Source organism: Oryctolagus cuniculus, chromosome 11, assembly GCF_051225735.1.
Source record: "Oryctolagus cuniculus isolate XC-2025 breed Fujian yellow rabbit chromosome 11, ASM5122573v1, whole genome shotgun sequence".
NCBI lineage: Eukaryota > Metazoa > Chordata > Mammalia > Lagomorpha > Leporidae > Oryctolagus > Oryctolagus cuniculus.
Window position 1 is genome coordinate 122,496,882 of NC_142877.1, and position 26,165 is coordinate 122,523,046.

The 26,165-nt window shown below is 68.7% G+C and overlaps 1 protein-coding gene across 2 annotated transcripts in view; it reads left to right on the forward strand.

Moving 5' to 3' along the window:
* Nucleotides 1–26,165, forward strand: part of TAFA5 (TAFA chemokine like family member 5) — a 126,826-nt gene that overhangs the window by 81,063 nt on the left and 19,598 nt on the right. For both annotated transcript variants that reach the window (XM_070051544.2, XM_070051545.2), the window contains exon 2: nucleotides 11,281–11,430. In XM_070051544.2, coding sequence (XP_069907645.1) covers nucleotides 11,281–11,430 — 150 coding nt within the window. The remainder of the gene's footprint in view (nucleotides 1–11,280; nucleotides 11,431–26,165) is intronic.

The following is a 26,165-nucleotide window of genomic DNA, read 5'->3' on the forward strand; positions in this document are numbered from 1 at the left end:
GCCGGCCCCCGCCTCCTGCTGCCCCATCCACAGCCGCTCCCTTCCGTGGGCAGAAGCTGTCCAGGCACTGGGTCCACTGCAGAGGGAGCCCCCGGGGATGTCCTTCCCGGTGGGGGCCACCAACCTCGAACAAGGAGCCCTGGGGAGGGGCGGGCCGGCCTGAGACAGGGCAGGGCCGAGGGCTCTGGGGAAGCAGGGACCCGCTCACTAGGCAGCCCCCACCCCAGAGCCTGCTGAGCTCCGTCCTAGAACAAGTGGGGTAGGGCCCGGCCCCCAGCCTCAGCTCACCTGCCCAGGGCCCAGGGCCGCCAGCCCAGGTGAGCCCTCCTGGAATCCATCGTGGGCCTCCCTGCTCCGGCCGGGGCAGCGGGGCCGGCACGGGGCAGTCTGGGACGTGTGCTGGAGGCCTCACCCAGGAGCTGAGCGGCCAGGCCAGCAGAGGACAAGGCAGCAAAGCCCCCACTGGCCGCTGCCCCAGGACAGGTCCCGATGGCACAGGTGGGGAGGGCTCCTGATACGCGGGGTGGGGCCTGCACGGGAGGGGGTGCACAGCCGGGGCGGCCCCGGGGGACGGGAGCCCGTGCGGAGCAAGACCTGGGCTGCGCGGGCTCCGGGCTGGGTTTGCATCGCCCACATCTGATTCAGACGTCAGCAAAACCCGTGCAGAGCAGGCACCCCGGTCGCCCACAGCCTGCAGTCCCCGCCTTTCCTCCCCCACCCCACTGAGACCCGCATGCTCGGGGTCCTGGGCCATGCCTGAGGTGTGGCCGTGGCACAGTGGCACCTGCCGGACGGTGTGACTGGGGCTATGCAAACTCGGTCCCCGCAGGTCCCACAAGGCCAGGTGTGACTTGGGGGCTGAGCAGCAGGGACAGGGTGCTGGTCCCCCGCGGGCCCCACAAGGCCGTGCAGGCCCCGGGCGTGATATGGGGGCTGAGCAGCAGGAATAGGTGTGCCTTGCCCACCCGAGGGGCCAGCGTCCTCCCTGGGTCTCCTTTGGCCTGGTCACTTGGCTCTGGGTGCTCCCACGGTGCATTTTAACCCCCTCACCCTTGAGGTGGGGGAATGGCCCCCAGGCTGCCCCATTCCCGGGCCTGGAGGACGCGGCCGCCAGCTGGAGTGAGCCCGTGCTGTCCAGGCCTCTCCAGACCGCCCTGAAGTGTGGTGCTGTAGGGCCCGGGGACCCTTTGCTGTGTGCTGTGGGGCCGCCTCGCTCTGCAACACCCCCGTTCCCCAGCTGGTGGTCGTCGGGAGGGGGCCCTCTGTGCACCGTGGCTGTGAGGATGCAGACCCCTCCCTGCCCCTCGGAGTCGGGCCCACGGCAGGGGAGGCCTGTGTGGGGCTCCAGAGGGCACAGGGGGAGCTGGGGCTCGGGGGGCCAGGCTGGGGGCTGGGGTCCACTGCGCTGCGACTGAGCAGGGCCGCCTCCGGGGTTGGCGCCGGCACCAGAAGCCCCTCTGAGAAGTGACCCTGGGCAGGCACGGGCACTGTGTGGGATGTGTGGCCCCACTCCCGGGGTGCACCCTGAAACCACCAAGGGTCAGAGCCAGAAGCCAGCCACTGGGCCAGGCCAGAGGGCAGGGGGAGCCTGGCCCCGTGTCCCGGCCACAGGCCCTGAGGCTCTGCCCCCAGGAAGCAGCAGGATCCCTGCGGTGCGGGGGGTGGGGTCTCAGGTTCAGGGTGCGGCTGAGGCTGCACGGGACGTCCTGTCTCTAGTCCAGGAGCCACTGTGCAGTGTCCCTCACCGGTCACATTGAGGTCACACATGTAGAGGCACACACGGACTTGGGCTGCACATAGATGAGTGTACATGCAGACACATACATGTAGATCCATGTACACAGACACATGTAGAGGCACACACGGACTTAGGCTGCACACAGATGAGTGTACATGCAGACACATACATGTAGATGCATGTACAGTCACATAGAGGCACACACGGACTTGGGCTGCACACAGATGGGTGTACATGCAGACACATACATGTAGATGCATGTACACAGAAACATGTATCCACTGATGCACTCAGTTGCACACACACGTTTGCACACTGACAGGCAGCTGGGAGACCCACTTGTCCTGGTTCGCCTGAGACTTCTGTTTCAAACCTAAAATCCTGCGTCACCCCCCCACGTCCAGGCAGGTGGGGGCCCAGGCGGGAGAGTGACCGCCCTGCCTGACCGCCCCTGCCCACAGACCGCCGCTCGGTTAGGGGAGGGCTGTGCCCCCCGGGAAGTGGCACCTGCGGCCCAAGGCGTCTTGCTTTCTGCCCCCCTCTCTTAGCCCATGCGGCTTGGGAATGCTTGGGCAAAACCCCCGCGGCCTCCCCACGCCGTGCCGCCCGTCAGCCGGCAGAGGCTCCAGGTACCGCTCGCAGTCAGCCACGCCCTCTGCACCTGCAGGTGCACACACTGCAAGGGGGGGTGGGGTGGGCTGGTGGCCCCACAGCCGGAGCTGAGCCCAGGCGGGAGTGCTGGGGACCGGTCAGCTGGTGGCCCGTCCGCAGAGCCCTGGGGGAGTTAACCCGCAGAGTCCAGCCCCACCTGGGGCGAAGTCTACGTGTCAGCATTTAGCCGATTAGAATGCTTGCCCCGGGGTGGTGGGCTCTCAGCCCTGTAGTCAGGACGCCGGCATCGCACACTGGAGCACTGGCGTTGACCCCGGCTTCCTGCTGACGCAGCCCTGGGCGCTGGCCCCGCGCTGAGTTCCTGTGTCGCGTTCCCCACGCGGGAAGCTTGGGCTGAGTCCCAGCTCCTGGCTGACGTTGTGGTTACCTGGGGAGTGAACCAGCACACGGAACCCCCCCCCCCGATTGCATCTTGAAGGAAGGAAATGCGACCACAAGCAGACCCTAGAGAGCTCGGCACTGGTTCAAAGTGATGTGTGTGTGTTTCCTGCATCCCCCCCGCCCCCAGCACTGCAGCCCCCGTCTCCCCCCCCAGCACTGCAGCCCCCGTCTCCCCCCAGCACTGCAGCCCCTGTCCCCACCCAGCACTGCAGCCCCTGTCCCCCCCCAGCACTGCAGCCCCTGTCCCCCCCAGCACTGCAGCCCCTGTCCCCCCCAGCACTGCAGCCCCTGTCTCCTCCCCCCCAGCACTGCAGCCCCTGTCTCCCCCCCAGCACTGCAGCCCCTGTCCCCACCCAGCACTGCAGCCCCTGTCCCCCCCCAGCACTGCAGCCCCTGTCCCCCCCCAGCACTGCAGCCCCTGTCTCCCCCCCAGCACTGCAGCCCCTGTCTCCCCCCAGCACTGCAGCCCCTGTCCCCCCCCAGCACTGCAGCCCCTGTCTCCCTCCCCCCCAGCACTGCAGCCCCTGTCCCCCCCCAGCACTGCAGCCCCTGTCCCCACCCAGCACTGCAGCCCCTGTCTCCTCCCCCCCAGCACTGCAGCCCCTGTCCCCCCAGCACTGCAGCCCCTGTCTCCCTCCCCCCCAGCACTGCAGCCCCCGTCTCCCCCCCAGCACTGCAGCCCCTGTCTCCCCCCCAGCACTGCAGCCCCTGTCTCCCTCCCAGCACTGCAGCCCCTGTCTCCCTCCCCCCCAGCACTGCAGCCCCTGTCTCCCCCCAGCACTGCAGCCCCTGTCCCCCCCCAGCACTGCAGCCCCTGTCTCCCTCCCCCCCAGCACTGCAGCCCCTGTCCCCACCCAGCACTGCAGCCCCTGTCTCCCCCCCAGCACTGCAGCCCCCGTCTCCCCCCAGCACTGCAGCCCCCGTCTCCCCCCAGCACTGCAGCCCCCATCTCCCCCCCAGCACTGCAGCCCCCGTCTCCCTCCCCCCCAGCACTGCAGCCCCCGTCTCCCTCCCCCCCCAGCACTGCAGCCCCCGTCTCCCCCCACACTGCAGCCCCCGTCTCCCACTCAGCACTGCAGCCCCTGTCCCCCCCAGGGCTGCATGGCCGTGACGGAGCTGTGATGGGGTGGGGCGTGGTGACTGGAGTCATCCCTGGCAGATTCCGCTGCCGTGTCTGGTGGCAGCCAGAGACCTCCATCCCAGCAGCCCGTCTGCAGGCAGAAGCGGGGCTGGGGCCGGGCCCTGGGCTCCGGGCAGCCCCTCACCAGGGACTGGTGCGGGCAGGGTCAGCCCCTGTGTCTCCTGTTTTCCTGCCGGAGGGCTGCATTAGAAGGCCACGTGCATCCGGGACACTGGGGCCCCCCTAAATACTCCACCAGGACAAGCCCGGATGCACTCCCCCGGGGCAGAGCAGAGGGCTGGGCCCGGCGGCACAGGGGCATCGATTGGTTCAGCTTAATGCTCGTCATGTGGGACGAGGCAGCCCCGCCCCCGCCCGTGCCGCTGGGGAGGCCCCGGGGCCCTCTGGGTGGGTGTGAGGGCTGCCCCCCAGCACCTGCTGGCCCCGTGCATCTCAAATCCAGACTGGACTCCCTGTGTGCCCTCTCTCCCGGCACGGATCCCCACCCGGAGTCCTGGCTCTCGGGAGACCCAGGATGGGGTCGGTGTCGGTGTTGGGAGCACCGGAGTGTTCTGCTCCTGTGTCGCCACGTGGACACAACCCGGCTCGCTCCATCTGCCACAGCCACCGGCAGAGCTGGCGCCAGGCGCTGTGGGGGACACAGAGGGGAGGCAGGGAGGGTGCAGGGTCGCCGACCCCAGGGGCTCCGCCTGCCCCTCGCTGTCCTGGCTGCCCAGCTTCCTGGCTCCTGGCCTGCACCTGTTCTCAGCCAAGCGTCGGAGACACCGTTTTTCTGGTGACACGCAGGGGCCCAGGGCTGAGGTGCTAGAAGGTTCTGAGTGTCCGAGGGAGTCCTGACTAGCCCCCAGGCCCCTCCTCACCGACCGCCCTGCTGCTGGGAGCTGCCCGGCCGCTTCTCCACGGCAGTGGTCGCGGCCTCCGTGGTGGTTGGGGCTCCGAGGTTTCCTGGAAGGGCCTCGGGGGTCTGGACCGCGGGGTGGTCATTCAGCCACTCAGCAAACGTCCAGCAGCCACCAGCACTCTGCGCCTCTGCTGAGCTCAGACCCTGGGACCTCCTTGTGCCGCCTGTGTGGGAAGCCCCGCCCCAGCCGGCAGCAAGCGGTGAGCGGGCCAGGGGACTTCTGCGTGGACCACAGACAAGCGGTCCAGGGAGGCGGGGAGCCGAGGCTCTGTGCAGGGCTGGGCCTTGCTGGCCGACAGGGACACCCTGCCCTTCCCCTCCTCTCACTCCCAGGAGGCCCTGGGACCCCCTGTGACCCCCCACCCCCTCACCTTGTCGGAGCACTTCTCTGCCTTCCCACATCCGGGCAAATGAACTTGCGTGTTCTGGCTTCGGTATCCTAGAGTGGCCTGGTCTGGAGTTGGACTTGGCCGGTGCCCGTCACGGCCGAGCGCTGCTCCCTGGCCGGCCCTGTTCATCCTGCAGCCTGACCCTCAAGGTGCGGCCTCCGTCCCTCCACGCTGCCTGTGTCCCCAGGGGCGGAGTCCTGGCCCTGTGCTCTGCCTCACCCAGCACCGGTCTAACGAGCGCCCACGCTAGGCCAGCTGCGGACACGGATACAGCAGAGGACAGGAGTGACCCCGCCTCGGGCACTTGACGGTCAGCTGTCCTCCCCACCTGTCCGTCATCCTCATCACACGACCCACCCGTCACCCATCCGCCCACCCACCCAGGGTGGTCTCCCCCCGGTGTCGGCGACAGGTGTGACTGGACCATCTGTGCACCCTCAGCCCCGTGGAGGGGGCCTGCCTCCCACGCGGGCCGGGCAGGCGTGGCTGGGGCGTTCACGTCCTCAGCCTGTGGGAACTCACGGCCGGGTCCTTGTGCAGCCCTTGTCGCCTCCAGGCCGCCCTCCCGGTGTCCCCATAATTACCCAGCAGACGGCGCAAGCCGTGTGCGGCGGCCGTGGTGAGCTCCGACAGCAGCTGTCGCCTTTGACCTTGAGGGGAGCTGTGCGGGCGGGAGAGGGGCTCACGTGCTCGCCAGCTCGCTGGCAGCCTGCTGCACGGCCCGTGAGGCCCCAGAGCTCGGTGCTGGTCGGAGGAGTGGGTGCGTGGCAGGGGCCGTGTTCTGGGCAGAAGGAGCCCCAGGCGGGTCCCCGGAGGCGATCATTTCTCGCTGAGCTCAGGGCCAACGTGAAATCCCCAGGGCTCAGCACATCTCTGGAAAGCCAGGAGCAGTGTGCGGAGGCAGCAGGCGGCGGGCGCGAGCACGCCCCATTTCCCCGCCTCGGAGGCGGCAGGTGTGGGCACAGAGGCCACCGGTGCCTCGGCCTCGGGCCATTTCCTCGCGTCTCCCAGCGCGGCTTTCCTCAGCGCCCTGCTTCAGGGATGTCGTAGATTTGCAGGGAGACTGACGATCGGAACGCCGCCGTGTGCTACACACCTGCCACCCAGACCCCGGCAGTGCGGCGTCTCCCCGGGGACGGAATACGCTGCCCTCAGAACCGCGCCCTTGTCCGGAGCCCCGGGCCCTGCGTGGCGTTCCGAGGTCGCCTCTCCGAGGGTTCCCTTGGAGCCAGCTCCCCAGGCTCCCGGGTTTCGGGGACCAGAAGTCTTGCAGAGGCTGGCCGGGTGCTCCCTGTGTGGTGTCTGATGCTTTCCCCGTTACCGCGCTGGGGTCTCGGGCTCCCAGGGCAGGGGAGGGACAGAGGCACCGTCGGTGACCTGCATGGCCGTGCGCACCTGCCCGGGTGTGGTCCAGGGTCCTCCACTGTGGGGGGCATGCTCCCCCGTTCCACCCCTGCTCCAGGCGGCCCTGGCAAGAGCCCCCCAGTCGCCCCCGCTGAAGGAGCAGAGAGCAGCGGGCTCGGCCCCTGGGTCAGTGACGGGGGCTTCTGCAGCTGCCTCATCGGCTGTCCTTTATCCCGCAGTGGGGGCCCCCGTGCGGCTGCACACCTGGCTGACGCACCTTTGCCACACCTGCACTCAGCTGCGGGCGCTGTGATGACGCACACCCGTGCACCTGCCGTCACTCAGGTGCGTGGCCCTGGCCAGCGGGAGCTCTTCCAGGCCCTCGCTGCTGTGGCCCAGTTGTGTGTCCTGGGTGCTCCCTCAGCTCCTGGGTAGCTGTCCCTGAGCGCGGCCTGCCCCGTCCCCCAGACCCCACGTCTGCCGGAGACCACGTCCCGGCTGCGGGCCTCCTTGCTGCCTGCCAGGCTGGCTCCCTTCCCTTGGCAAAACCCATGGCTGCCTCGTCGGCGTCTCTCTGAGCCTCAGCGCCGCGTCCCCGTGCGCAGTGAGCGGCGTTCCGTAGTGGGACAGCCCCGATGGGTTGATCGCCTCCCTCGGAAAGACGTGGGGGCCAGGCTAGGGCGGGATGGGGGGAGCAGCGGCTCAGACGCCGCCCAGGGGCTGCATCTCATCCGGCAGCGCCCAGATGGGGCCCCGGCTGCCTCCTAGTGTGACCTGGGAGGCAGCAGGTGATGGCCCAAGTCCCCGGGGCCCTGCCACCCTTGGCGGGGCCGCGGCTGGAGCTCCCTGCTCCTGGCGTCGGCCTGGCTGCTGTGGACGTCTGGGCAGTGTGGCAGTGGGCGAGCAGATCTCTCGGCGTCTGTCTTTCAAATGGAACGAACGCGAATAAGCCTCTAAGATTTTGATAAAAGACGCGCCTCCTGGTGCCCGCCGTGTTTGCCGACTGGGGACGCATCTGCTGCGGGAACAGCTCGGCGTGGACACAAGTTTTCACGTCGCTTGGCTGCGTCCCCGGGAGCGGGATTCCCCGACCGTGTGGCGAGGGTGCGCTCTGCCAGCCGCTCCCCGCGTGGCTGCGCCGCTTGGCGTCCCCCCAGCCGTGGGTGAGTGTTCCAGGGCTCCACGTTCCCACCAGCGCCTGTGTTTCTGGGGTGTCAGCCCTTCCAGGAGGCGCGGGGTGGTTCCCTCCCGGCTTCCTGGCGCCAGAGGTGCGAGTGCGTGTTTGGCGGTGTGGGTGGGGCGCGTGCTCAGACCCCCGCCCCGTGTAACCGGCCGCGGTGTCCCCACGGCGTGTAGGGTCGGGCCCTCATCCGAGCAGCGCCGTCTCGGTTCCCCTAACAGCGTCTCCGCGGACCAGCTGTCGGCAGAGTTGGTGACGCCGCGCTTGTCAGTCCTTCTGCCTTGGATCACGCACCGGGCACTTTGTCTACAAACGGCTCGCCGTCCCAGCCGAGCACGCGCGGACTCCTCCCCGCCCCCACGCCCTGTGAAGTCTCGCGCTGCGCTCCGCGTCCTCTGCTCTTCCGGGAGACGCCACACGCGCTGTGGCTTTGCCACGTGTTCCCCTGTGCTGCTGTGAGGGTCGGGGCCTGGATCCACCAGGGGGCACTGCGGCCGGCTCGGCGGAGCCCGGGCTGGGGAGGCCAGCACGCGGCGGTGGCCACAGAGGGAAAGTCATCGTCGTTGCCCGGCTGGGTCAGTGGGGCCTGCAGGCAGCTCCCGAGGGCAGCAGTGGCCAGGCTGAGGTCCCAGGAAGCCACCGCAGGGTGGACTCCCATTAGCCATGCACACTCCGTGCCCAGGCCTTCCCTCCTGGAGCAGAGCCCGGACCCGAGACCAAGGCCCCTGGCTCCCCGGTCCCCGTCGTCAGCTCACAAAGGCAAGACCTGGCCCACACGGGGCCCCTCCCCTCCTGACCTGGCCCACACAGGGCCTCGTGGGAGCCCAGTGTGTGGCCCAGGTGGACCCCAGCCAGCCCCCCACCACCAGATCTGGCCCTGGGCCCTCCTCCGGCTCCTCCTCCTCCAGGCAGCCCTCCTGAGTTTCCCATGGACAGCCAGCTGCCCTGGGCCCCGCGGGTTTGCCGGGTGCACTTCCCAGCCTGGACAGGAGTGCAGGACAAATGGCTGAGCTTGTGACGGAAGCGAGGATGCGTCTGTGGGACCTGGGGCTCTCGTCCAAGGAGGGGCCATGCCTGAGTGCCGGGCCCTTCCCAGCCTCGCAGCCTCCGGGGCCACGTCCCCTCCTCCCCGTGTGGCCTGCAGACCTCGGCCCCGCCCAGCACAGGGTGTGGGGGGATGGGAGACAGATTCTCAGACCGGTGGCTGCACCGAGGGCCGTGCCCCTGCCTGTGGCCGGGCTGGGAGGCCGAAGCCCGGCCTGGCGTTGATGGCCACGGCGTCGTCAGCTGAGCTGGGGGTGCGGTGCCGGTCGTTTGCCCCGCCCTCCCCCAGCCTCCTGGTCCTCACGGGGGCGGGGACGTGGTGGCCAGCAGGGGCCTGGGCGCCTCTCTCGCCTCTCACCACTCCCTCACGGCGACTTCCAAGCGTGGGTTCAGGAGCGGGCGGCTGTGCACAGAGCACCAGCCAGGGGTTGACGCCGAGTGTTTGAGACCCCGGTCTGCAATCCGTCACCGGCGCCCAGAACCAAATGGCAAAATCCAGGCAGGGCTGGGTGCGGGCCCAGGGGTGGCCCCAGCCCAGCAAGCGTGTCCCTGACCACCCCCTGGCCCAGCCACACCCGTGCGACGCCCGTGTCCACTGTGCACACTCTGTGTGTGGTATTCTGGCCACCCGTGCTGACCCTGGGCTTTGGCCATTAACTCCCCGGGTCTCAGACCCTCCCCTCTGAGCGTCTCAGGCAGGTGTCGGGGTCACCAATGCTGCCCGGGAGCGCTAACCGTGCCTCCACGGCAGACACCCCCCAGCCCTAGGGGAGGAGGAGTGGGGGGGACATGCAGGGGCCTCCCTGGAGGAGGGGGAGGCGGCTGGGACAGAAGTCACCAAGGAGGGAATCAGAGGTGACAGGCGAGGGTGGGAGCCCCGGCAGAGGCCGCCCGGGCACTGCGGGACAGTGGGGCGGCGGGGGGGCTCAGGGTGGACCGGATGTGTTGGCAGCCACTGAGGAGTCGTGCCAGCAGACGCTTGGTCCTCCCGAGACGAGCCGCGTGGCGTGCACGCAGAGCCGGGCGGCCCACGGCGTGAGACACAGCTCAGCTTTCCGTCTGTGGCACTGGGGGGTGGCTCGTTTGGAAGTGGGGTGCTCGCAGACGTAGCCGGGTGACGCTGGGGTCTCTTGGGTGGGGAGAGGAGGACACTGGGGAGCTGGCCGCGTGGGGATGGAGAGAGTGGACAGGCGCGGCTTCAGGCCAGAGGTCAGCTGGCGGCCACCGAGTGGCCCTGGCCCCGTGGCTGTGAGAGACGGGCGTCGTGTCCGTCAGGCAGCACATGGGTCCCCTGCCCTGGACCCTGTGGAGTCAGAGTGGCCATCTGGGCCGGGGCCTGGGGCGTGGACCCCGCGGGCCTGGCCTTTCCTGCCCAGCGAGGCCCGGCGTCGCGGCCCCCGAGGGACGAGGGCGTCTGGCGGGCAGCCTGGGGCCCTGGCTCAGGGCCGCGGGCGGAAGTGCTGCCCACTGCTCTCGGGAGGACACTGGTGCCTCAGTGTCCCCGCGGTCCCCTGCTGCGCGTGCAGCTGCTCCCCAGCCCGTGTGGTTTGCATTTTGCCTCCTTGCCGTCCCCTCACCCCGGTGGGCTGGGGTCCCCGAGTGCGGGCTTCGCCGCGTCACCCGCGGGGGCCCGTGCGGGGGACGGCACAGCACTCAGTGTTGGCCGAGAGAGCGAAACGGCGAGGCTGCAGGAGGCTGAGGCGGGGGCGTCCGGCTGTGGACGCCCTGGTGGGAGGCCGGCAGCCTGACCCCGGGGACCTGGGTGGCCGAGGGCGCGCTGTGTCTGCTGCAGAGTGGTGACGGCCGGCAGGGACTCGGGGTGGGGGTGGGGGCGGTTCTTCCTGTCTCCTGCCTCGTGGTTCTCACAGCCGAGCAGGCCTGAGAGCTGAGGGGCTTAACTGCGCGATGGAGCCCCTGGGAAGGGCAGGCGCTGTGCCTGCGGACGTGCAGGAGGTGGGGGAGAGGAAGCCAGTGAGTGACCTCCTGGGGAGGAAGACGCTCTGGGCCAGGGCCAGGCCCAGCCCCTCCCACCCGCCGGCGGGTGTGCAGAGGGAGCCCTAGCCTCCTCCTGGCTTGGAGGCCAGGTCCCCGCTCGCCCCCTGGCTGCCTGTGCACCGGGTGGGGGAGGCTGCTCTCTGGGGGCTGGCGCGTGGGGTGGGGTGGGGACCGAGGGTTCTGCTGGGTTTCAGGCGGCTGCACCGTGCACAGACGGCTCTCGCTGGGTCAGGGGCTGACGTGTGGGAGGGGGCCGGCTGGCGGCCTTGAGGTCCGGCCCTTCTGCTTTTGGGTGTGGCAGGGGTGAGGCCCCTTGCCGCCTGGCAGCTGCCGGTTTTTCCCGGTGCCGGCTGCCGCGAGGCTCCTCTGGGCCCGGCGTCCCTGCGCCGTGGGTGCTGTGCTGGGTGTGGGGGGGTCTCCTGTTGCAGGCCGGGGCGGCCGGGCCGGGGTCCCCCGTCTGCGGCCGCTCAGCGAGGCTCTGCTCCTGTCTTGCAGGTCAGCTGGCCGCGGGCACCTGTGAGATCGTCACCCTGGACCGGGACAGCAGCCAGCCGCGGAGGACGATCGCTCGGCAGACAGCGCGCTGCGCCTGCAGGAAGGGCCAGATCGCCGGCACCACGCGGGCCCGGCCCGCCTGCGTGGACGGTGAGAGCCCCGGCGGCCGGCCCAGCCCCCACCCCCACCCCGCTCCCACGGGCTGCTGGGAGCGCCGGGCGTGACCCCGACGGCCGCCCCCACGCCAGGGCTCTGGGGCCTTCCCGGGCAGCCGGGTGGCGGGGCGGCGGGGCAGTCACGTCCCTGGGCTCCTGGGGGTCTGTGGGTGGCCGCCCGCGAGCTCTGCCGCGAGTGACGCTGTCAGGACAGAGAGCCTGGACGTCCTGGCCCGGGCTGTGCGTGAGGACGGTGGGGGAGCCCGCGGCAGGCTGAGGACCCCCAGGGAGCCCTGGGATGGAGCTGCCAGCAGGGCGGCCTCTGGGAGGGGAATGTGCACAGCGGGTCCCCGGGACAGCGGAGCTGGGAGCGCCCTGCGCTGGGGGACCTCGGCTCTGACCCCGGCCAGGCTCAGGCCCACAGCCAAGCCAGAGCCCACCCAGGGACCCCATGACCAGAGCCACGGGGAGCCCTGTGGGCCTGGCCACAGCCAGCGTGTTCCGTCCAGGTCGCATCGGGTCACTCCATGGGGGGATCCAGGCCGGAGGAGGAGGGTGGGCCCTGAGGGCGGGGTCCCTGGGGACGGGGGGGGGGGGGCGTGGACTTTGTCCTCCCCCAAGGAGGGCAGGGGCCCTGCAGGCATCGCCCCGGGCCAGTTTGGAGCCTGGGTTTCCCCGGCTCTGCTCTGAGGCGTTTTCCCAGGCTGCGGCGGCCTGGGTTCAAATCCCACGGCTCTGCTTGGGAGCAGCCCTGGGCGGCCCCTGCCGCTGTCCTTTGTCTGTGACCAAGACGGCCAGCGAGGGCCAGGGAGAGAGCAGCTGGTGCCAGCGCGAGCCCGGGCTCCATGGTGTGGGGGTGGCCAGCTCAGGGGTGCAGGTGCGGTGAGCAGGGCAGGCGCCGGCTGGGCGTGTCCAGTGGCGTCCGGGCTCTGCAGGCAGCGCCCTTCGTGGCTGGAGGCTGGGGGTGGGGTCACCGATGACCATGCTCTGGGCCCTGCAGAGACAGGGCCAGGCCCCCAGGGAGCCCCAGGTGGCCGCTGCCGGGGGGGACAGTCTGGGGCCTGTGTCCTGTGCACCTCCGGGGCTGAGGGAGCTGCTCAGTGTGGCCCAGCCCGGGACGGGAGCCCCGCGGCGCCAGGAAGCCGGACCGAGAGGCCTGGAGGCTCTGTGGGAGGGGCCGCGCGTGGGGCTGGGCTGGGATGGAACGGGTGGGGGGGCCCTCGCTGGGCCGATCTGTCTTCCTCTCGCTTCCCCGGAGGGCATGTGACGGGCACCCAGCTGCACAATTATCCTAATTCTGCTCCAGTTCTGGGGTAAATTGGGGCCCGAGAGGAAGGCGGCCGCCTCCCCAGTGAACCAAATTAGCCGGCAGGCAGCGCGTCCATCGGCCCGGCTCCGGCTCCCGCCCTGGGGCAGGTGCATGCGGTGGCCAGCTGTTGAGTGATTGCCCGAGACCAGGGACAGGCCAAGCCCCACCCTGTGAGCAGGGATTGAGTCTGGGGGTGTCCCCTTCCTCTCCCTGGAGACCCCCACACCGGGGCCGGGCCCCAGAGCCCCAGATGAAAACCTCTGGGCTCCGCACAGTGCCGTCCTCCTGGCTGCTGTCGGCTGGGTTCCTGCCCTGCCTGTATGAATGCGAGTCCTGCCCGCCGGGTGCGGGGGTGGGGCGTGGGGTTCCTGCTGACTCAGCAGAGTTCCGTGAGTGCGGGATCCTGAAATAATGGCGCAAACCGGCCTGGGCTGCCCCGAGTCTGCTTCATTCATTCATTCAGACGCGGGGTCTGCTGTGGGTGTGGGGGGCTGAGGGGACCCTGTGAAAACATTCGCTCCTCGGCGCGTGGGGGCGTGGGCCCCGGAGCACCTGTGAGCAGGGTATCGAGGGATGAATAGGAGTTCTCCAGACAGCTTCTCTTTGTAAGAAGAGGCCTCCTGGCCTGTGCCAGCTGACGCGTTTCCCGGTGAACCCTGGCAGTGCCGGGCCCCGTGCACTGCACGAGCGTGCATCTGGCTCAGGGAACCGTCCACAAAGGGACTCACCCCCCCCCCCACTGCACTCACAGCCACAGGGCTGCGCCTGCTCCAGGGCCCAGATGGGTGCCGTCCAGGTGGGCGGGGCCGGGCTCCAAGCCCCCCTCTCCCAGCCACAGGACCCTGTGTGGTCCTGAGGGTCCCCAGGGCCTGGAAGAGGGGGTGTGTCCCCCTGGGAGCTGCAGGAGGTGCTGAGTCAGTGTCACGGTGAGGGGGCGTGTCCTGGGAGGTGCTGAGTCAGTGTCATGGTGAGGGGGCGTGTCCTCCTGGGAGGTGCTGAATCAGTGTCATGGTGAGGGGGCGTGTCCTGGGAGGTGCTGAGTCAGTGTCACGGTAAGGGGGCGTGTCCTGGGAGGTGCTGAGTCAGTGTCATGGTGAGGGGGCGTGTCCTGGGAGGTGCTCAGTGTCATGGTGAGGGGGCGTGTCCTGGGAGGTGCTGAGTCAGTGTCACGGTGAGGGGGCGTGTCCTGGGAGGTGCTGAGTCAGTGTCTTGGTGAGGGGGCGTGTCCTCCTGGGAGGTGCTGAGTCAGTGTCACAGTGAGGGGGTGTGTCCTCCTGGGAGGTGCTGAGTCAGTGTCATGGTGAGGGGGCGTGTCCTGGGAGATGTTGGGTCAGTGTCAGGGTGAGGGGGCGTGTCCTGGGAGGTGCTGAGTCAGTGTCACGGTGAGGGGGCGTGTCCTGGGAGGTGCTCAGTGTCACGGTGAGGGGGCGTGTCCTGGGAGTTGCTGAGTCAGTGTCATGGTGAGGGGGCGTGTCCTGGGAGATGTTGGGTCAGTGTCAGGGTGAGGGCCAGATCGCCGGCACCACGCGGGCCCGGCCCGCCTGCGTGGACGGTGAGAGCCCCGGCGGCCGGCCCAGCCCCCACCCCCACCCCGCTCCCACGGGCTGCTGGGAGCGCCGGGCGTGACCCCGACGGCCGCCCCCACGCCAGGGCTCTGGGGCCTTCCCGGGCAGCCGGGTGGCGGGGCGGCGGGGCAGTCACGTCCCTGGGCTCCTGGGGGTCTGTGGGTGGCCGCCCGCGAGCTCTGCCGCGAGTGACGCTGTCAGGACAGAGAGCCTGGACGTCCTGGCCCGGGCTGTGCGTGAGGACGGTGGGGGAGCCCGCGGCAGGCTGAGGACCCCCAGGGAGCCCTGGGATGGAGCTGCCAGCAGGGCGGCCTCTGGGAGGGGAATGTGCACAGCGGGTCCCCGGGACAGCGGAGCTGGGAGCGCCCTGCGCTGGGGGACCTCGGCTCTGACCCCGGCCAGGCTCAGGCCCACAGCCAAGCCAGAGCCCACCCAGGGACCCCATGACCAGAGCCACGGGGAGCCCTGTGGGCCTGGCCACAGCCAGCGTGTTCCGTCCAGGTCGCATCGGGTCACTCCATGGGGGGATCCAGGCCGGAGGAGGAGGGTGGGCCCTGAGGGCGGGGTCCCTGGGGACGGGGGGGGGGGGGCGTGGACTTTGTCCTCCCCCAAGGAGGGCAGGGGCCCTGCAGGCATCGCCCCGGGCCAGTTTGGAGCCTGGGTTTCCCCGGCTCTGCTCTGAGGCGTTTTCCCAGGCTGCGGCGGCCTGGGTTCAAATCCCACGGCTCTGCTTGGGAGCAGCCCTGGGCGGCCCCTGCCGCTGTCCTTTGTCTGTGACCAAGACGGCCAGCGAGGGCCAGGGAGAGAGCAGCTGGTGCCAGCGCGAGCCCGGGCTCCATGGTGTGGGGGTGGCCAGCTCAGGGGTGCAGGTGCGGTGAGCAGGGCAGGCGCCGGCTGGGCGTGTCCAGTGGCGTCCGGGCTCTGCAGGCAGCGCCCTTCGTGGCTGGAGGCTGGGGGTGGGGTCACCGATGACCATGCTCTGGGCCCTGCAGAGACAGGGCCAGGCCCCCAGGGAGCCCCAGGTGGCCGCTGCCGGGGGGGACAGTCTGGGGCCTGTGTCCTGTGCACCTCCGGGGCTGAGGGAGCTGCTCAGTGTGGCCCAGCCCGGGACGGGAGCCCCGCGGCGCCAGGAAGCCGGACCGAGAGGCCTGGAGGCTCTGTGGGAGGGGCCGCGCGTGGGGCTGGGCTGGGATGGAACGGGTGGGGGGGCCCTCGCTGGGCCGATCTGTCTTCCTCTCGCTTCCCCGGAGGGCATGTGACGGGCACCCAGCTGCACAATTATCCTAATTCTGCTCCAGTTCTGGGGTAAATTGGGGCCCGAGAGGAAGGCGGCCGCCTCCCCAGTGAACCAAATTAGCCGGCAGGCAGCGCGTCCATCGGCCCGGCTCCGGCTCCCGCCCTGGGGCAGGTGCATGCGGTGGCCAGCTGTTGAGTGATTGCCCGAGACCAGGGACAGGCCAAGCCCCACCCTGTGAGCAGGGATTGAGTCTGGGGGTGTCCCCTTCCTCTCCCTGGAGACCCCCACACCGGGGCCGGGCCCCAGAGCCCCAGATGAAAACCTCTGGGCTCCGCACAGTGCCGTCCTCCTGGCTGCTGTCGGCTGGGTTCCTGCCCTGCCTGTATGAATGCGAGTCCTGCCCGCCGGGTGCGGGGGTGGGGCGTGGGGTTCCTGCTGACTCAGCAGAGTTCCGTGAGTGCGGGATCCTGAAATAATGGCGCAAACCGGCCTGGGCTGCCCCGAGTCTGCTTCATTCATTCATTCAGACGCGGGGTCTGCTGTGGGTGTGGGGGGCTGAGGGGACCCTGTGAAAACATTCGCTCCTCGGCGCGTGGGGGCGTGGGCCCCGGAGCACCTGTGAGCAGGGTATCGAGGGATGAATAGGAGTTCTCCAGACAGCTTCTCTTTGTAAGAAGAGGCCTCCTGGCCTGTGCCAGCTGACGCGTTTCCCGGTGAACCCTGGCAGTGCCGGGCCCCGTGCACTGCACGAGCGTGCATCTGGCTCAGGGAACCGTCCACAAAGGGACTCACCCCCCCCCCCACTGCACTCACAGCCACAGGGCTGCGCCTGCTCCAGGGCCCAGATGGGTGCCGTCCAGGTGGGCGGGGCCGGGCTCCAAGCCCCCCTCTCCCAGCCACAGGACCCTGTGTGGTCCTGAGGGTCCCCAGGGCCTGGAAGAGGGGGTGTGTCCCCCTGGGAGCTGCAGGAGGTGCTGAGTCAGTGTCACGGTGAGGGGGCGTGTCCTGGGAGGTGCTGAGTCAGTGTCATGGTGAGGGGGCGTGTCCTCCTGGGAGGTGCTGAATCAGTGTCATGGTGAGGGGGCGTGTCCTGGGAGGTGCTGAGTCAGTGTCACGGTAAGGGGGCGTGTCCTGGGAGGTGCTGAGTCAGTGTCATGGTGAGGGGGCGTGTCCTGGGAGGTGCTCAGTGTCATGGTGAGGGGGCGTGTCCTGGGAGGTGCTGAGTCAGTGTCACGGTGAGGGGGCGTGTCCTGGGAGGTGCTGAGTCAGTGTCTTGGTGAGGGGGCGTGTCCTCCTGGGAGGTGCTGAGTCAGTGTCACAGTGAGGGGGTGTGTCCTCCTGGGAGGTGCTGAGTCAGTGTCATGGTGAGGGGGCGTGTCCTGGGAGATGTTGGGTCAGTGTCAGGGTGAGGGGGCGTGTCCTGGGAGGTGCTGAGTCAGTGTCACGGTGAGGGGGCGTGTCCTGGGAGGTGCTCAGTGTCACGGTGAGGGGGCGTGTCCTGGGAGTTGCTGAGTCAGTGTCATGGTGAGGGGGCGTGTCCTGGGAGATGTTGGGTCAGTGTCAGGGTGAGGGGGCGTGTCCTGGGAGGTGCTGAGTCAGTGTCACGGTGAGGGGGCGTGTCCTCCTGGGACCTGCAGGGGCACCTGGAGCGTGTTGCTGACTCCGCCTTCCCCACGCGACCTCCCCTGGTCCGGATGGAGCCGGGGCCCCTGGAGCAGCCGCAGCGACTGGTGGAGGGAGGACCAGGGCGGTGCCTGCAGGGCGCAGGTGCGGAGCCGTGCCAGCCCCTGCAGGCGTGCACCTGGGGGTCTCGTGGGCAGCTGCAGCAGGATGTGCGTGGCCGGACCCAGGAGCCCCAGGCCGGCAGCTGGTCAGGGCGTCAGGGCCTGACGGCAGGGCGCGTGCGTGGGCAGCGGCCAGTGCCCGGCACGCCGTTGTCCGGCACTCTGCATCTTGTCGCTTTCACGCGTGGGGAAGCCACTGAGCAGCCGCGTCTCCCACGTGGGCGCAGGGGCCCCAGCCCTTGGGCCGTCATCCGCTGCTTTCCCGAGTGCATTAGCAGGGAGCTGGGCGGCAGGCGGAGCAGCCGGACTCGAACCCGCGCCCCTGTGGGGTGCCAGCCGCAGCCTCCCTGCTGCGCCGTGACGGCCCCTCCTTGGTGTTGACGTGGAGAGCGGAGGAGGCTGCCTGGGTCCCTTCGCCAGGGAAAGCTGACACTGCAGGACCCGACCGCGTGCAGATTTAGAGCCGGCTGCACCTGTGGCCGCAGGGCAGCCTCGTGGTGGCCTCACAGCCCCAGGAGACGTGGGGTCAGCGACTGTAGGGTCAGGTGTGCGGGGCTGGGAAGCCCCGCTCTCACGGGAGCCCACATGCAGCCCAGCATTCACGAAGGGCTTCCTGGGGGAGGAGGTGTCTGCTTCATCAGGCAGACCACTGGCCGCTCGGCAGCAGGTGCCCCGGGGGACCCCCATTGTCGGGGGCCTGGGCCTGTTGGCTGTCGGGAGGGCCCAGGTGTCCAGCCGTGTGGCCTTGGCTGGGGCCGGCAGAACACTCTGCCCCAGCCTCCCTGACCTGTGGGCCCGCCTGAGGAAGTCTGCCTGGCCTCTGCACCGTCCACCGGCCCGCAGGGAGGGCAGAGGGCAGCGGCCGCGGCACGTGCAGGCCTCGCGTCCTGAGGACGCCCAGCGCTGCGGCTCCTCTCTGGTCGGACAGCGGCCGTGGGCTCTGGCGACTCCAACCAGAGGTGTCCTGGGGGAGGGGGGCAGTGGCGTCAGCGCCCCGCGGTCGTCCTGTCCTGGCTGTCGCTGTCCCTGAGCTGAGCTCTGAGGTGACCCCGGGGCTGCGGCAGGGGAGGGGCACGTGGTGTGGCACGGGCGGGGTGGCGCGTGCTGCCCCGGGCCCACCTGGGGCGTCTGCTCGGTGCTCCTGGCCACGCTGCCCGTGAGGATCCAGTCGCCCGGGCACTGGGTGGCCAGGCCGCTGCTCCCTGGCAGCCCTGAGCGGAGCCGCGTTCCCTCGAGCTGCCCCAGTGTGTCCATGTCCGTGTCCATGTCTGTGGTCGGGGGTCCTGGACAGGCCGTGGCAGGCGTCTAACCTGAGCCATGGGCAGGAGCGACCCCTGTGGACGCTCCTCCAGCCACTAACGCACTCCACTCCCCGTCCCCTTGGCCTGCGTCCCCCAAATCGGGGCCACCTCGGGTCCTTCTGGGGACATGGCCTCGAGGCAGACGCCGAGGGTCCGGGGACGAGGGCGGCTGGACCACCGGGGGCTTCACAGCAAGGCCGCCTCAAGGGCCAAGCCTCGACTTCCTGGTCTGTGAAACGGAGCCAAGGGCGCCCCTGGCCTCACAGGCGGAGGCGGAGTGCAGCGTGGCGGGGGAGGGAGACCCCCGGGAGCTCCTCCCTCACCGCCCGCAGCCGGCGGGCGTCTCAGCCAGGGCCAGGCTGAAGCCGTGAGCCTGGTCTCCACGTGGGTGGCAGAGGCCCAGGTGTGGAGTCGTCACCAGTGCCCCCCAGGGTGCGCGTTAGCAGGAAGCTGGGGTCAGGAGCCAGCGCTGGGCCTTGAGCCCGGGCCCCCTGATGTGGGACCCGTGTCCTAAGTGGCCACTGAACCCCTGGGCCCTTCAGTAAGGGTCAGGCAGGTCCTGCTCCCGAGAGCTTCACCCCGTGACCTGTTCGCCCAGGCCCACCTCCTGACGCCGTCAACGTGGAGTTCGGTTCCCACCCAAGAATGCGGGAGGAACATTCAGAGCACGGTGCCTGGGCTCGGGTGTTTGGGTGTTTAGGTGTTTGGGTGGTTGGGTGGTTGGGTGGTTGGTAGAGGAAGGATGGGTGGAGGGGAGGGCGAATGGGTGGGGGGGGGTGGACGAGTGGATGGGTGGGCAGGTAGGTAGCTGGGTGAGTAGATGGTAGGTGGATGGGTGGATGGATGGACGGGGGGTAGCTGGTGGGTGGGATATGAATGGAGAACGTGTAGAAGGTAGATGTGTTGCCAGAGACCCATGAGATGAGTCCATGGCCCTCGGGAGGGGCCGCTGGAGGGAGACGGGTGCTGACCCTCGCAGCCCAGGGCGGTCGCCTGTCTTCGGCGCGTTTCTCCCAAGAGCGAGCGTCGTTTCTGCACGTTAGCTCTGGTAGAAGCGGGCAGCGTTCTTGATGGAGTTGCTTTTCACTTGATTTTGTCGAAACCTAAATCGAGTTTTTCATCAGCAGATGTCACAAGTCGCCCCGCAGCCTGTTCCGCTCCGTGCGTGCGCGCTGGCAGGGGCTGTGGGATGGAGCAGGCACTCCTGCTTCTCGTCCCAGGTCCCTCAGCGGGTGCAGGATGGGTGGACGGGTGTGCGGATGGGTGCCTGAGGACGGATGGATTTGTGGTCAGACAAGCGGTGGGTGGGTGCGTGGGTGTGTATGTGGGTTTGTGCATGGATGGGTGCTTGTGTGCGTTTGTGCGTGGGTGAGTGGGTACATGGTTGAATGGGTGTGTGTGCGTGGATGGGTAGTGCATGTGCGTGAGAGGGTGGGTACATTTGTGCGTGGGTGGGTGGGTGCATGGATGAGTGGGTGGGTGTGTGTGGATGGGTGCATGTATGCATGTATGGGTGTGGGTGTGCGTGGATGGGTGGGTGACCCATAACGGCTCTGAGTGCTGAGGCGGCCTCGGCTTCCCCAGGGAGGTAGAGTTGGTGGCCTCAGCGGCTCCCCCTTAGGAAGTGACCGGCACTCAGAGCAGGGCCACTCCTGGGATGGAGCCCGCCTCACGTTCCCAGAGGCCCCCAGCCCCAGGAGCGCCCAGGGACCCCGAAGGCCTCTGTCGAGAAGGAGCCTGTGCCTCTGAGGGAGGGGCCCTGGCCGCCCCCCAGCTCCGTTCGCGCGGAGCCCCAGGCCGCTGCAGCGACAGGAGGTGCCGCCCCCTCTCCGCGGCTCCTGTCGGCTCAGAATTTCCCCAGGAAAGATGATGGGAGTGTTGTTTTTTTCTCTCCACGGAGACGTCTTAATCCTAACGCAATAATGGAACAGGTAGCTCCTGGCGACTGCGGGCGGCTTTCTTCCCTCTCCATCTAATTTGATTACCCGGCTTGGAGTGTTTGTGCCCCGTGCGGCGCGGGCGCCCATCGCCCGGTCACGAGGGAGACGCTCGCGTTCTCGCCGCCGGTGGGGACAGTTCCAGGCAGCTAATGAATCACTGTAATCAGAGACCCATCTTGAAAATTAATACATTCCACCGTGACTATTTAAAGAAAAAATAATTATCGAGACCGTTCTCGCTAAATTATGCTGTCCAGAAGTTGTGGAAAGAAAACGTCTCCTTCTGAGATGTGCTCTGGGCTCGGCAGATTTTTCTGCAGTGATGAACACCGTGACGTGGTGCGGGAGAGAGCCTGCTGCCGCGCGTGTCCCTGGGACCCTGGAGGGGAGCCGGTCGGTCCTGTGGCCCCCGGTGGGGGTGGGGAGGCTGGGTGGCCCCAGGCAGCTGTCCACCCCACACAGCCTGCGGCAGGCGACCCCCCACACGGGGCTGGTGGTGGGTGGGCTGCTCGGGGTCACCTGCAGCTCTGCACCCCACACAGCCCGCGGCAGGCGGCCCCCCACACGAGCTGGTGGTGGGCGGGCTGCTCGGGGTCACCTGCAGCTGTGCACCCCACACAGCCCGCGGCAGGCGGCCCCCCACACGGGACTGCTCGGGGTCACCTGCGGCCCCCGGGTGCTCAGACGCCGCGTTTCTGCTTCTGCCCCGGGCTGGTGGCTGGGACGACAGGTGACAAGGGGCGTGGGCTCCCCGCTGGGGCGCTGGACGTGGCCTCCCTCCCTCTTGGCCAGGGGTCCCTGTAGGCCGGGGTCGCACACAGAGCACACTGGGAATGGTCAGGCTGTGGAGTCCATGGTGACAGCAGGCAGCTGTGGCTGATGGGCTCTGAGCCCGCACACCCTGGCCACTCTCCCACTCAGGTGCACCAGGGCCCAACTGTCCAGCCAGCCGCTCCCCACCTCAGGCCTCGGGGTCCCCGTCCTGCTGGAGTACAGACCCCAGGGGAGTGGGCTCCGGGCCTGCGTGGTGGCTGTGTGGCCCCCGGTCACCAGGAGGGTCCCCATGCCCTCCTGGCCTCTCCTCCTCCCGCCCGCAATGCCCACTTCCTCTTCTCCCTGTGGTGCGCTCATCCGTCAAGCCTCGCCTCTTCCGGGAAGTCCTCCCGGGGGGCAGGACAGCTCCACGGACACCACTGACCACAGCACGGCTCCCGGGGACAGGCCTGCCTCCCCTCGGGCAGGCAGCAGTGCAGCCACGTGAATGCCTGTGGCCTTGTCTGCTGGGGGCCGTAAGCTGAGGTCACGTACGTGGCCCAAGCCTTTGAGCCCCACCAGGCAGGTGCCGCAGAGAACCCGGGGCTCTGCAGCTTTCCGGCTCCAGGCGTGAGGGGCTGCGGCCCCCTCCGACCCCCTTCCCCTGGCTGCCAATCACGGGCTGCCTGCCCGCCGGCTTCTTCGGAGGGCGTGACGGACCTAGCACTGAGACCCAGGCTGGGAGACCCCCGTTTCTGGTGTTTGGGGGTCCCGTGTCTAAGGAAAGTGGGCTACAGGGAAGCCAGGGTGGTCCGATCTGGACTCTGGGGACGAGGCCAGCACAGGGGTGGGGCGTGACTACCAGGGTGGCAGGGGCCGGGGGATCCTCAGCGGGGGGCCAGAGGCGGTTTGGTGGACTTGGCGTTTAGAAGAGGGGGCGGCTGCAGGCTGACCCCAGGGCTGGAATTGTGGGCGCTGCACTCCCAAAGCCAGAAGCTCACAGCTGCACCCAAGGGATTCCAGGAAGCGCATGGAGAACGGGGCTGCACGATATGTCCATTTTGGTGCAAAAAAAATGTGAACCCCACACGTGGTTTCCGCACAGGTGCCTCAGGGCCCGTGTCAGGTGTTGGGTCCGGAGCAGAAGCAGCCGGAGGGTGCGGGCCGCGGGCCACCTGGGGTCTTCACGTGACCTCGGGGTCCCTGGGCTCCCTGCGGTGCCTGTGCTGTGTGCACCTGTCACAGCCTCAGCTCTGCGGCAGTCAGTGACCCTGTCTGCCAAGCTGTGTGGACAGCCCCAAGCACGCTGGGAGGCCCTGACCTCTCTCCACCTTCTGCTCATGGAAGCACTGCTGGGTGTGGAGGGGCCAGCCGGGGTAGGGGTGAATCCCAGCCCCCTGCAGCCTGGCGGGTGGAGCCTCACCTCAGATGCTCTGAGCTGGTCCTCTAATTCCACCCCCACCCGGGAACCTGTCCAAAGGTGGAAGAAGTGGACGTATTTACAGCAGTAAAGCCGGAAGAGCAGGTGCCCCAAGCCTCTCTCCTCGCCGCTGGCTGCCTCCCAGTACAGCCGGGTGTGGAGGTGACCAGTGACCGCGCGGCCACTCCGGGCAGTAAACAAGAACCCACGGGTGGGAGCATGAGTGCAACGGGGTGGGGAGCACCTGCAGCCAGGGCCAGTGTCCTGTCCCCAAGGGCCACACCCGTGGCCCAGCACTGGGGCTGCTAGCCTGGGGCCAGCCCCCTCACCCTCCCCAGTCACGAGCAGAGAGGGATGGCGGGGTCCCTGCTGCTCTCCAGCCCTGGGAGCTCAGGGTGGAGCCGTGGAGAGTGAGGTGCGCAGCACAGTCCCAGCCCTTGACTGTGCCAGACACGGGGAGCCCAGGCCGCTCGTGGCAGCCTCGGCTCAGGGCCCGGCATCTCCACCTGCCGCTGGGCGACCTCAGCCTCTCCGACCTCGTGTGACGTGAGCTGACGCTGCCTTGTGAGTGATGGCGGGCGACACAGTGCATCTCAGGGCTACCAGCAGGCCAGCAAGCCTGCCCCATGCGCCCCTGCATTCCTCATCGGATCGGGAGCGTGGGGCTCCTGGCCACAGCCGCCATTCCCTTTGCCCTTTCTTTCTTTCTTTCTTTCTTTCTTTCTTTCTTTCTTTCTTTCTTTCTTTCTTTCTTTCTTTCTTTCTTTCTTTCTTTCTTTCTTTCCTTCCTTCCTTCCTTCCTTCCTTCCTTCCTTCCTTCCTTCCTTCCTTCCTTCCTTCCTTCCTTCTCTCTCTCTCTCTCTCTCTCTCTCTCTCTCTCTCTCTCTCTCTTTGACAGGCAGAATTAGACAGTGAGAGAGAGACAGAGAGAAAGGTCTTCTCTCCGTTGGTTCATCCCCCAAATGACCGCTACAGCTGGCGCACCGTGCTGATCCGAAGGCAGGAGCCAGGGGCTTCTCCTGGTCTCCCATGGGGTGCAGGGCCCAAGCACTTGGGCCATCCTCCACTACCTTCTCTGGCCACAGCAGAGATCTGGCCTGGAAGAGGGGCAACCGGGACAGAATCCGGTGCCCCGACCGGGACTAGAACCTGGTGTGCCAGCACCGCAGGCGGAGGATCAGCCTAGTGAGCCGCGGCGCCGGCCCCCTTTGCCCTTTCTTTGGGGCCCAGGCGTCCACCCCTGGAGAAGGGCGCTCACCTGCAGGCCCAGAGGGCGCCCCAGCCGCCACCCCAGCCTAGAGGTGCTGCCCCACCCCCGCCCCGGGGCACGTTAGCGGGAAGCTGGAGTCAGAAGCCGGTGCGGGCTCAAACCCAGGAGCTGGGCTGTGGGCGGCAGCGGGTGGCGTAACCGCGGCCTCAGCTCCCGCCCCGCAGTGAGCAGCTTCAGCGTGGGTGCTGTTCCGCCCGCGTCTGTGTGTGTGTTCCCGTGTTCCCGTGTGTCTGTGGTCTCCCTGGACCACCGCACAGCATGCCCCTGTCCTCTCTGCCCCCACAGGAGCTGGGAGGTTTGGGGGACCCTGTCTGGGGTCAGGCGCTGCTCGCCGCCCCGTGCCTCTGATTACGCCGAGCATGTGGCCAGGGAGAGCTCCCGGAGTCCCCCGGGGTTCCTTTCCCCAGGCTGCTGAGCGAGGAAAGCAAACCGCGTGCCCGTGGGGGTGAGGGAACACTTTGTTCCGGGGGAAGCCGGCGGTGCGGGCGGCGCGGGCTCGGGCGCCCAGCGTGGCAGTGCCGTCCCCGGGCCCTGCAGTCCCTCACTGCCCTGCCCCCTGTCCAGGCCCAGCCAGCAGCCTGGCCATGAACTCTGCCACCCCCAGCACCCAGCTAGCTCCGGGTCTCCTGCCTCGTCCAGGCCCTTGGGGGTGGGGCCTCGCTGGGCTGCCCGCCTCCTCCGCTGAGATTGGCGGGAGCTGCCTGGTGTGGAAACAAGAAAGGATCTGCCAAGGGGAGTGGGCGGGGCTGGCTGCAGGCTACACGCAGTGCTGGTTCCCAGAACTCAGCTGTCCAAGGCCACCCGGGTCACTGGCTCGGCCACGCCTGCTGCTGTCCCTCGGTCCCTGCACGGTCAGCAGGCTCCTTGGCCCCTGGGGCTTCCCTGGTGCTGCTGAGCCACGCGACCCAGGGTCTTCCGAGACCCTCAACCCTGCTGCCTGCTCGGGGGCCCTCATCTAGGGTGCAGTCGGGGTGGGGCGGGCTGTCCTGCACCCCACAGTGCAGCAAGCTGCTTGTCCCTGTCAACCACCCCTCCCTGCCCCGCCAGCACCCCCTCCTTCACAGCCTCTTGGTCAGTAGGGCCGCTCCTGGCCGTCCACCTCTGAGCCAGGTCCTGGGGCACATGGGTGCAGGTTGGCGGTGTGGGGGGAGGGCCGCTCCTGGCCGTCCACCTCTGAGCCAGGTCCTGGGGCACATGGGTGCAGGTTGGCAGTGTGGGGGGAGGGCCGCTCCTGGCTGTCCTCTGAGCCAGGTCCTGGGGCACACGAGGTGCAGGTTGGGGATACACAGGGAGGAAGCTGGGGGAGGGCTGCTCCTGGCCATCCGCCTCTGAGCCAGGTCCTGGGGCACATGGGTGCAGGTTGGCAGTGTGGGGGGAGGGCCGCTCCTGGCTGTCCTCTGAGCCAGGTCCTGGGGCACACAGTGCAGGTTGGGGTGCACAGGGCTGGCCTGTGCAGCGCCTGCTTCCTGATGGCAAAGGCCCTGGGGTAGAAACCATTGAGCTCAGCTCAAGGAGACTGAAGGCCTCCCGTCCCTGCTGCGTCTGCTGGTTTTGCCCCAAGTGCCCGCAGCAGCCAGGGCTGGGCCAGCCTGAATCCAGGAGCCCAGGATTTCATCCTCGTCTCCCATGTGGGTGGCGGGGAGCCATGTGCTCCGGCCGCCCCCTGCTGCCTCCCAGGGGCAGGCATCCCCAGGGCACCGCCCCTGCTGCACCACAGCACCTGGGCCCGCATTCGCACTCTGAGAAGCAGGTCTGAGAGCACCTTCCGGCCTGTTCCTCTGCCCACCCGTGCTGTGGGAGGGGCTGCCCTGGCGTCATGTCCCAGACAGGAGCAGGGGCCTGGGGCTGTAGTGGGGGGGGGGCAGGGTGCTGCAGCAGGCGCCTGGGGTGTGGGGTGGGCGAGCAAGGTGCCAGCTGGGGTGCACCCAGCAGGGCCTGGGAGAGCCGGGCGTGGGCTAGAATGGGAGTGGGCTGTAACGTGGCTCACGCGAGGCACCGATGAGCGCCTCACCTCACGGCCCAGGTAGCCTGAGCAGGTGAGCTGGCTGGCCTGAGCTGGGGGGGGGCGGGGGCTGAGGCCGGGGAGTTTGTGCCGTGGGAACAAAGGAGCTTGCATACCTGGCACAGGCAAGGGATCGAGCCAGGCAGCTG